At 37.5% G+C, this 12,090-nt stretch overlaps 1 protein-coding gene across 4 annotated transcripts in view; it reads right to left on the minus strand.

Moving 5' to 3' along the window:
- Positions 1-1,106: 1,106 nt before the first annotated feature.
- Positions 1,107-12,090, minus strand: part of LOC123544517 (uncharacterized) — a 184,484-nt gene continuing 173,500 nt past the window's right edge. For 3 of the 4 annotated variants that reach the window (XM_053526079.1, XM_053526081.1, XM_053526080.1), the window contains 2 exons: positions 8,094-10,697; positions 1,107-4,280 (listed from right to left, as the gene is read on the minus strand). In XM_053526079.1, coding sequence (XP_053382054.1) covers positions 8,296-10,697 — 2,402 coding nt within the window. In that variant the 3' untranslated portion in view covers positions 1,107-4,280; positions 8,094-8,295. The remainder of the gene's footprint in view (positions 4,281-8,093; positions 10,698-12,090) is intronic. The other variant, XM_053526082.1, reaches the window with a different exon arrangement.

Consider the following 12,090-nt stretch of genomic DNA (forward strand, 5'->3'; position numbering starts at 1 on the left):
GTAGGTCACTAGGTCAAAATCAAAGTCAAATTTTAATGTGGAACAAAAAACTATGTATATGGTCCAAATTTGAAGCCTATACCTTCAAAAATGTAAAAGAAGGTCACTAGGTCAATAACAAGGTCAATTTTTTTTTTGGTACACGAACCAATGCATGTGGTCCAAATTTGAAGGCTGTAGCTACAGAAATGTGAAGGTAAGTCACTAGGTCAAGATCAAGATCAACCCATGTCAAGATTCATCTTGCCACTCAAAACTATACATGTGGTCCAAATTTGAATGATGTAAGTTATGGACATGAAGGTTCTATGTTTTTCCCTGTTTAAGTCTATATTAATCATATGACCCCTGGGGCGGGGCCATATTTGACCCTAGAGGGATAATTTGAACAAACTTGGTAGAGAAGCACTAAATGATGCTACATTACAAAATATCGAAGCCATAGTCTTTGTGGTTTGGACAAGAAGATTTTCAAAGTTTTTCCCTATATAAGTCTATGTAAACCATGTGACCCCAGGGCGGAGCCATATTTAACCCTAGGGGAATAATTTGAACAATCTTAGTAGAGGACCACTAGATGATGTCATATATAAAATATCAAAGCCCCAGGCCCTGTGGTTTTGGACAAGAGGTTTTTCAAAGTTTTTTCCTATATAAGTCTACATAAACCATGTGACCCCCCCCCCCGGGGTGTGGTCATATTTGACCCCAGGGAAATAATTTGAACAATCTTAGTAGAGGACCACTAGATTTTGCTACATACCATATTTGACCCCAGGGAAATAATCTGAACAATCTTAGTAGAGGAACAATAGATTTTGCTACATACCAAATATCAAAGCCCTAGGCCCTATGGTTTTGGACAAAAAGATCAGAAAAAGTTTTTAACTGTTCCTGGCCAACGTGACCTTGACATTTGACCTAATGACCTCGAAATCAAAAGGGCCATCTGCTCTTCATGACAACCTAACTATCAATTTTCCTGACACTAGGCCCAACCGTTCTAGAGTTATTGCCTGGAAACCATTTTACTGTTCCTGGTCACAAGGTTGACATACTGACCTCAAAATCAATAGAGATTATCTGCTGATCAAAGCCAACCTCCCTATCCACTTTCATGACCCTAGGCCTAAGCGTTCTCGAGTTATCATCCGGGAACCGTTTTACCTTTAACATACTGACCTCAAAATCAACAGGGGTCATCTTAGTTTAGTTTATACTAATTAGTTTTATTTGTGATGAAAGCTTCAAGCTTATTGGAATACTCTCGAGTCCGCTTCCTGGAAAACCAGTACTGGTGTCATATGAGAAGTCATGGTCCTGACCCCAGTGGGGCTCGAACCCACGACCCTGGGATTGAGCGGCCGACACCTTATCCACTAGACCATCGCTCCCCTTAAGCTTAAGGGGTCATCTGCTGGATATTACCAACCTCCCTATCAACTTTCATGATCCTAGGCCCAAGTGTTCTTGATTTATCACCCGGAAACCGTTTTACTATTCAGGGTCACTGTGACCTTGACCTTTGACATACAGACCTCAAAATCAATAGGGGTCATCTGCTGGTGATGACCAACCTCCCTATCAACATTCATGATCCTAGGCCCAAGCGTTCTTGAGTTATCATCCGGAAACGGATTTGTCTACATTGCGACCGACATCTGCAAAACAATATACCCCTCCATCTTCGAAGAGGGGGGAATGATTTTACAGTCTCTATGAGATACACAAGGTTTTTCTTTGATTTGACCTACTGACCTAGTTTTTTACCTCAGATTTTCGAAGTTAACCTTAATTGTATCAAGCGTATCATTCTGACAAAATTTCATGAAGATCAGTTGAAAAATACTGCCTCTATCGCATACACAATCTAAATGTTGACAGACAATAGACAGGCGCCGGATATCGAGCGATCACAATAACTCACCTGGCCATTGCTCAGGTGAGCTAAAAAGTGCATTCCATCAGAATTAAACCTATATCTAATGTATATTTCGCCATCATCATCATCGTCATCAACATCATCATCTTCATCACTATCTACATTTACAATGGATTCACACTTTAACAATTTAGGAGCCATTTTCAATTAAGCGTGTGACATGCAATTATCGAGCATACAATGATTTATCTAAATACAATAATAAAATAAAAATGTAATTAACATTTTCTATGTACAGTAACTTAAGTGTCTTTCATTGAAAGCTTCCTTGACAGTAAAACATGTTCTAAGGATAGGCTATTGAAAAAGTTTGGTTTGTGTCCAGTTATTTCTTAGATTAAAATCGTTTTTATATTACAATCTGTATGATTTCTAGATTAGAAGAGGAAGAAAAAACGTTAAAGAATTTTTAGTGTGTGTCGGAGGCGGAATAAACTGTGGCGGGGAAGGGGCGGGGCTGTAGTGTTTTGTGTGGCAGAGGTTGTAGAATATTAAGGCAAAAAATAAGCGATTTTGGGGGTTAGAATAAAGGGGATAATGTGCGTTTGAGATACGGGGAGAGTAATATGAACTTGATTTGTAACCTCGAACTTTGACCTACTGGCCCAGTCAAAAAAGTAACCTTTTAGAATTTATATTTGACTCTTCACTATGACCTTGACCTTTGATATCAGGAATTGGCTTTGCACGTGACATGCTGTTGCATAATGAGCAGCAATGAAGTCAAGTAATTTTAAAATCCCTTGATGAATGGACCGGAAACCAAATAGACCTTAACTTTGGAGCTAGGAATCTTGAAACTGATGATCTAAACCTGTGTGAACTCTAAATGTGACCTAGTCCTTTGAGATAGGGGTCTGCGTATAACCTGTCGTCTCATTATCTGGAACATTTGTGTGGAGTATTCAGAACATGCTAAATAACAGAGTTATCGACCGGACACCAAACCAATCTTTCTAACTTTTAGCCGAAGGGATCTAGGTTTTGCGCATGACACGTCGTCGCATTTTGTGAATTATTTGTGCCAAGCAAGGTCGAAATCCCTTGATGAATGGAGTTGTGAACCGGACACAAAAAAGACCTTGTTAACAGTTTAATGTGACTTTGACCTTGGAGCTATGGGACAATAAGACTCATCGTGAAAATCACCACAAAAGCCGATAAGTTTGGCCAGATAAATCGGCTGTCAAGACTGTTCGGCAAGTTTCGGTCAACTCCGTTATTTGCGGCCGGTGGTAAACAGTTATATTAATATTTTGATCATATGAACTAAACAAATATAATTAAAAAATAATTTATAGCAAAACAGTGCTTTATCACTATTTATACACGATGGGCGGTTATACGTCGGGCGTAATAATTTCACGAGGCGCAGCACTGATTTGCTATAAATTATTTCGATTCTAATATGTTCTTTACTGTAAAATTTATATCAAATATGATGGAACTGTTTCTTCGCGCAAGCATGGCGCCAATAGTAGGTATTTGTTAAAACACAGCAGGACCGGAAAAGGTAATACGTCTTGCGGCAGAATTGAGTTCGAACGAAAATTATTGCGAATTAAAGCGGATAACTAATTCAGTATGTGTATAAATTAATCAAAACAGTTGTGCAATGTGACATTTCGATAAAAACATGTTATTAAGTAAAATATTTCATAAAACTTGAGAGCGCTATTTCTTGATGCGTACATGGCGCTAAATATCACGTTGACGTGCCGTCAACATAACATCGTTGTGATGATTAAAGCATTGTTAGCCATATTAGAATAAAGTTTAATTTACAGTGCTTGCAAAGATGATTGCGACCATAAATTGGTCAAACTATCGGAAATAGATATTATTTGGTAGATTAATCTGAATGTACCTATAAAGGTATTTTCAACAAATACATTACTGCAACAACGGTATATCACTTTGCAAAAATATTTTTTACTATTTGAGGATCAGACAGAAGCTTGCTATTACAATAATTTGTTTGATAATCTCGATTGTGAAAAAAGGTTCAGTCTTTACCGCCAGGGAACTAAAATTCCGTAAGAATTGGCGGAAATATACGAACATGTTCGAGTCTTTTCGTTAACGATAAAGAGCTATACTCATATCAGGTTATCAACGTAAGGTAGTTCTGTCAATAAGTTGTGCTCAAAGGTTATCAACGGTAGGTAGTTCTGTCCTTAAGTTGTGCTCAATCGTCATCAACGGAAGGTAGTTCTGTCCTTAAGTTCAAAGGTTATCAACGGAAGGTAGTTCTGTCCTTAAGTTGTGCTCAAAGGTATTTGCGACAATCTTCAATAAATGTGGAGAGAAAAAAGCTTCTTCATCTATGAAGGTGGACCTGAAAAAGATATACATGCGTTGTTTCATGAAAGCTTATATAAGACCAGCAAATACATATTTATTGTCTAGCCAACATTCAAGTTTGTGAACACTTTTTAATGTTATTCGAGTGTTGATATTCCAAACAGCGCATATGTATTATGTCAATAAATCTTGACAATTAACAAAATACACAATTACTTGAATGTCGAATGTTGTATGCTGTGTTTGTTTGGTATTCAAAAAGGAAGTCAAATGGTGTTTGTAAAAATATTTGAATATAGAGTATGGTATCTGCCTGAGAAAAGTTTTTCGCTTTTGAAAGACTTGAATGTCTTATGATAAGCGGAATGTCAAGACAACCAACATTTTGTTATACAACAATTATGGAAGTAAAAACTTGGAAAACAAGAGCTGTCGGAGGACAGCAACGCTCGACTATTCAACAGCCTTGTCAATTGAATGAATATAAAAGTCGAAAAAGGGGCATAATTTTGTAAAAATGGGAAAAAGAGTTAAGGAACCTTCACAGTGCTTATCAGCTCATGACAGTTAACAAGTGTGAAAAGTTTCAATCCAGTCCCATCAGTGGATACTGAGATACCAGCTTACATACAAAAACTTAACCAAAAGCTGCTAAGTCAGAAAAAGGGGCATAATTTTGAAAAAATGCAAAGCAGAGTTATGGGACCTGCACATTGCATGTCAAATTATGACAGTGAACAAGTGTGTGAAGTTTCAATCCATTCCCATTTGTGTGTACTGAGATACCAGCTTACATACAAAACCTTAACCAAGAATTTCTAAGTCGAAAAAGGGGCATAATTTTGTAAAAAGGAAAAACAGAGTTATGGAACCTGTGCAATGTAGGTCAGTTTATCACAGTGAATAAGTGTGTGAAGTTTCAATCTATTCCCACAAGTGGTTACTGAGATACCAGCTTACATACAAAACCTTAACCAAGAATTTCTAAGTCGAAAAAGGGGCATAATTTTAAAAAAAAAGCAAAATAGAGTTATGGAACCTGTGCAGTGTAGGTCAGTTTATCACTGTGAATAAGTGTGTGAAGTTTCAATCCATTCCCACAAGTGGTTACTGAGATACCAGCTTACATACAAAACCTTAACCAAATCGGGACGCGGACGCCGACGCGGACGCCGACGCATGGGTGAGTCCAATAGCTCACTATTCTTTGAATAGTCGAGCTAAAAATTAAATTAACAAAATGTTCGAAAATAAACAAAATGTTTGTTTTCAAAGTACTTCATTAGTGAACACCATATCTTTGATTTTTAAACAAACAAGAGCTGTCACCATAGGATGACACATGCCCCCGATGGCACTTTGAATGAATAGTTATGGCCGATGTTAGAGTTTAGGACCTTTGACCTACGGACCTGGGTCTTGCGCGCGACACGTCGTCTTACTGTGGTACACATTCATGCCCAATAATTTTAAAATCCATGCATGAAATATGACTTTTAACGTCTAAGTGTGACCTTGACCTTTGAGCTACGGACCTGGGTCTTGCGCGCGACACGTCATCTTACTGTGGTACACATTCATGCCAAGTTATTTGAAAATCCATCCATCGATGACAAAGATATGGACCGGACACGAAAATTGCGGACAGACCGACAGACGGTTCAAAAACTATATGTCTCCCTTCGGGGGCGTAAAAAGTATCTCTGTACGGCCAATAATTCAGAAATACCAAATTTCATCAAAATCTTAACAACTTCATACAAGTATACATGTATTTCAGGCCAACACACTGACCTTCTCCAGGCAACACGCTTAAGTACGAAGGTAGTGGTTCGGTTCCCAGCCTGAACAGGAAGGTCATAGCCTAGTTTGATTAGGTACTATAGTATATTACAGCCGGTTGTAGGACACAAAATAATTTATAAGCAAAAATAGCCTAAAGTGCAATCCTAGTGCAACTTGTCCCGTATATTATCCAGATATCTGACCTAAGCATGAGACAAGACGTAAACAGGGCTGAAAATGAAAGTATCTCATAAAAGTTTACGTTCTACTCAAATTTGAACTTAGCTAGATAGGTGGATAACCGTTTGAACTGGGCCGTCTTTACATACCTTTTTTTTTATTTTCGGTTTTAAATCAAAGTTGACATTTTTATTACCAGAAATTGTGTATTAAAGACCTGATTGACGGTTACGTCGAGTACGAAATTGACATAATGTCAACATCACTTTCATGTTTAAACAACAGGGGTCATCTTCTGACCACTGGCAATCATCCTATAAAATTTGTTGCATGTAGGTTAAAATCTCTCAGTTATTAATCAGGATACGTTTTCAGTCCATGTTTACTGCGACCTATACCTTTGACCTATTGACCCTTAAATCCACAGGGGTCATCTACTGACGAGAGGCACTCATCCTATAGTTCGGCGCATTTAGGGTAAAATCTTTTTTAGTTATTCATTAGGATACGTTTTCAGTCTCAAGATGTCTGTGACCTTGACCTTTGACCTATTGACCGGTAAAACCATAGGGGCCATCTTCTGACCAAAGGCAATCATCCTATAAAGTTTGTCGCATGTAGGTTAAAATCTTTTTCAGTTATTAATCAGGATACGTTTTCAGTCCTAAGGTCACTGCCATCTTGACCTTTGACCTATTGACCTATAAAACAACAGGGGTCATCATCTGACCACAGGCACTCATCCTATAAAGTTTGTCGCATGTAGGTTAACATCTTTTTCAGTTATTAATCCGGATACGTTTTCAGTCTCAAGATGACTGCGACCTTGATCTTTGACCTATCGACCCTTAAAACTACAGGGGTCATCTTTTGAACATAGGCAATCATCCTATAATGTTTGGCGCATGAAGGTTCAATTCTATTTCAGTTATTAGCCAGGATACGTTCTCAGTCTCAAGATGAATGTGACCTTGACCTTTGACCTACTGATCTTAAAACTACAGGGGTCATCTTCTGACCACAGGCAATCATCCTATAAAGTTTGGTGCATGTAGGTTAAAAAAATTTTCGGCTATTAATCGTGATACTTTTTCAGTCTATGGGTCACTACAACCTTGACCTTTGACCTATTGAACGGTAAAACAACAGGGGTCATCTTCTGACCACAAGCAATTATCCTTGGAAGTTTGACGCCTTTACGTTAAAATATTTTTTCAGACTCAACTGAGACTAAGAATGTTTTGTAAACATCGGGTCAGTTATCAATGGGAAACCATGTTCAGACTCAAGGTCACTGCGACCTTGACCTTTGACCTATTGACCTTTAACACAATAGGGGTTATTTACTGACCGCAAGCAATCATCCTATTAAGTCTGACTTCTGTAGGTCAAAGTGTTTTTCAGTTATCGATCTAAAACCGTCTTCAGTCTCCAGGTCATTGTGACCTTTGACCTTTTGACCCTTAAAATGACGGGAGTCATTAACTGACCATAGACAATCATCCTATGAAGTCTGACGTCTGTTGACCAAAGTGTTTTTAGTTATCCATGGTAAAAAGCGTGTAGTTTTCTTTTGTTCTCAAATAGGAAAGGGACGGACAGACAGACGGACGGACAGACTAGTAGATGCAGGCCCGAAGTGGTACGGGAGTGGAGTGGGTTGGGGGCTTATAAAACTTTTAATATACTGCATTTTTCAAAATGTAAAAAAATAACTATGGTCAATTTGATGGCATAGCTCGATGAAGGAATTCTGTTCTCAAAGAAACATTTTTCACAAAAATGGCCCCTTTTTACATGACGGGGCTCAATTCTATAAAACTGTTAAAACTATTAAATTAACTTTAGAATATAATAAATAAAAGCAAATAAAATAACTTACCTGTGTATTAATCCTTGTATATAGGAACATCCATTTTTTTCCTCCATTTCCAAAAATTTTGTTGTCACTATTTTAACACGCGTGTATTTATATACACAAATATATGTCATATGTCATATGTCTAACTGTGTGTAATATATTTTAAATGGAATGTTTATGTTTACAAAATGTTTACACTATCGGTCTGAGTTTATTTAGTAAGTTAACTTTCAACTTTTGTTTCAAACACAAACATCCAGTCTTCATCATCCGCCGGTTGATCCGGTATAACTCGGAAATTCTGAGATGAGTGTATATATTGTATAACGTGTACAAACTCTGTTTCCGGTTCTATCTCACACTCCCATATTGTTACTGTGACTTTGTGTGAAAGTTTCTCCACTACCTTAACGAGATCACGCAATGCTGAAGCAGACATGTTTACACTAAACAAAACAACACTTTCAATATTCGCCATTTCAGGAGGCAGCGACATTTCACCTAGATTGATACCCACCAACTCCACGTGTTTCACTTGACTATTAACTTTCAATTGTGACACTTCAGGTATCGCGACCAATACTAACTTCCTTAGATCTGAATGCTGACTAAAATCTAAACTGAAAGTACACGAACGCGGCCACTCGTGCTCGGTACAGTCTAAGCTCCACAATCTAATCTCCGTCATTGTTTTTCTGTTTATAATATAATTCAGAAAGTCATTCAGTACATCGTGGCTCATCTTGAAATCGTCGATATGAATTGCTTGTAACAGAGAATTATTCTGTAATGTTTCCAACATTTCACGGCTCCAAGAACCACGTAGATCAGGCAATATAACAGTGACACATTTCGGCGACTTGTCCAGCAGTACAGGAAGCTGTGCGGTTTCTTCTTCACCGCAGTAGACTATTTTATTGATCTGGAACAGTTCGTGCAATTCACAACAATCAATAATTTCACGTAAACTACGACCACTGTCGTCTGTGCCGATATTTATTGACGCCATGTTGTTTTTATTGTGACCCGCGAGACGTGCTAAATATGAAAAGTATTTTTCTTCTTTACAATCTTCACTAAAGAAAAAATCTTGACAGAAAAGTTTGAGTTCCTTATCGCTCGTGTTTTCTTTCATACAAGAAATGTACATGTCTTGTATGTCTTTCAGAGGTTTACAGTACCGGTCAGTCGTGGATCTGTATTCGCTCGTTATCTTATCTTCACTGATAACAGAAAGAAATTCCTGTGATATTGAAGAAATGATTTCTGTATTCACCATTCCGCTGATGAAAACAAGCACTGTCGACATGTCAAGAATACTTTGCAAACTTTTGCATTTGTTCAGAACAATGTTTTTGACATCATTTTCATTTTGACAGCTAATGTACAATGCACAAAAAAATTCGTGGATGGTTTTGTGCGAAAATGAAAATTTCGAAATTTGCTTTGTAAGTGTCTTTTCTGTACTTTGTGTTAATATTCCTGAGTCAAGACTTAATTTCAAATACTCTGAGGTTAGATGTTTCTCTGTCACTGACTGGCTAAACACAAGGGTGCTTTCTTTGTCTTCATTGAATAACGTTTCATATGCTAATTGTCCTAAAGCTTGCAGAAATGTGTAGTGTTCCTTACAATGTTCATGTTCACTGAAACACTGTGGGATATCACTCTGGGACTGTTCGCGCGACTGTTGCATGTCGGGATATTTTTCAAACGTTCGTTTAAGAAGCAGTTCAATAGTCTGACAATATAACTCAGTTCTAGATGCTCCTAGCTCTATTCCATCACACCATAAACACAAAAGATACATCAGTAAGAGCGGAATAGTTTCCAAATCCGAAATACCCCTATCACTGATAGCGCGATCAAACTCTTGAATATGTTTTTCTATATCAGTTTTGCCACATAACAGTGAGATCACAGTCCTTTTTAAACTTTTAGCAGACGTTTTACTAAGTCCAATAAGTTCCAACTTTCGTTCTATTTCACTTGCACGTATCTTACTAACGCCCAACTTCCACGGTCTAGTTGTTGTGAGAATTGTACATTTCCTCCTAGCTTTCCTGTGTGGAATGTCACTTTTTGCGTGTGTGAATTCGTCCAATCCATCCAATATTATCAGGCACCTTTCCTTAGAAAGAATGTTTTCAAAATCACTATTTGAAATAATGTGTGCTAGATCATTAGTTATTTGTTTTTTGATCATCTCATCAATGTCCCATTCTTCGGAACAATCACGTAAAGACAACAAAAACACAAAGTCAAAATTCGACATTGTACTTATGTCTTTCTTCTTAAAATGTTCATCTTCGTTTGGGATACAGTTTTTTGCTTGACACCACGTTAAAACGAGCCGTTTACTTAATGCTGTTTTCCCAAACCCAGCATCCGCAGCAAGGTAAATTTTGCGACATGGTTCTTTTTCCTTGTAGAAAACATCGTGCAAGGACGTAACCTTTGATCTAATTTCTTTGCCACCTCCACGCGCCCTCTGAATTTCCACTGACTCTATGTCTGGCATGACGTAAAACTTAAGGAGAGGCGTGTCATTTTCTTCCATTAAAGGTGACATCGGTAGGGTATGGTGCCTTTCCCTGTAGAGATCTATCAAATCGTCCTTCAGTTCTGAAATATAAAGAACGTTGTTTGTTACTCCAAATACTTATTTAACAAATCCATTTTCTAGAAGAGCACATATACAGCCAGTACACATAGTATTTCTGTGTAAATGGTGAAACATAATAGGGTTATTATAACAGTAGCTTGATCTGGGATGCAGTATTCGGCTCGAGTGGATTTTGCCAGATCGGATCTCACGAGGCGCGCAAGCGCCGTGTGTGATCCGACCTTGCAAAATCCACGAGAGCCGAATACAAAGTCCCAGATCTAGCTACTGTTATAATGACCCTTTTATTATATACCTTTACCATTTTGATTCTTGTTTTGTTCTCGAACGAAGTCTTCAATGTTTATCGATATTAAATGGAACATAGTGAAGTTTTAATGTGCGGTTTTTATAGAAATGTATATTTATCATGCATATTTATGAAAATAGTCCGGCAGCATACAATACGTAAGGTACAATACGGAATTTAAAAGGTACAATACGGAATTTTTGTCTGTTCATATCTAATTGTGAAATACAAGACTGATTTTTACAGAATTTATATAGGTATATAATAGGGTTATTATAACAGTAGATTGATCTGGGATGCAGTATTCGGCTCGAGTGGATTTTGCCAGATCGGATCTCACGAGGCGCGCAAGCGCCGAGTGTGATCCGACCTTGCAAAATCCACGAGAGCCGAATACAAAGTCCCAGATCTAGCTACTGTTATAATGACCCTTTTATTATATACCTTTACCATTTTGATTCTTGTCTGGTTCTTGAACGAAATCTTCAATGTTTTATCGATATTAAATGGAATTTAGTGAAGTTTTTATGTGCGCTATTTATAGAAATGTGTCGGGTCATGCATATTTATGAAAATAGTCCGGCAGCATACAATACGGAAGGTACAATACGGAATTTAAAAGGTACAATACGGAATTTTTGTCTGTCTGTTCATATTTAATTGTGAAATACAAGCCATTTTTTTTACAGAATTTATATAGGTATATAATAAAATAAAAGAAACTATTGTTGTGATACATTCATGTTTTCCCCCAACAACAAAATAATATTTGCCTGTCGGAAGTTCATGTAAACATGTTATTATATACTGTCATTATGTTTAATCCCCGTATTGTATAATTACTTGGGTGTAATAAAGATCATGTTCTGTTCTGTTCTGTTCTGTTGATGTTTGTATGGACTGCAGTTTTTCTTGTCCTTGTCAATATCAAGCTTATGTTTGTTTGCCTAAAATAATTATACATTGCATTACACAATGGGCTATTAGAGATCAGATTCAGTCATTTGAACACAATTACAGACAGATTAAAGATAATTACATCTTGCCGAAGTTGGCGACCTAGCGACCTAAAATTAGCGGTTTGGTGATAGAGCAGCCTAATA

The sequence above is a fragment of the Mercenaria mercenaria genome, chromosome 16 (assembly GCF_021730395.1).
Source record: "Mercenaria mercenaria strain notata chromosome 16, MADL_Memer_1, whole genome shotgun sequence".
Taxonomy (NCBI): Eukaryota; Metazoa; Mollusca; class Bivalvia; order Venerida; family Veneridae; genus Mercenaria; species Mercenaria mercenaria.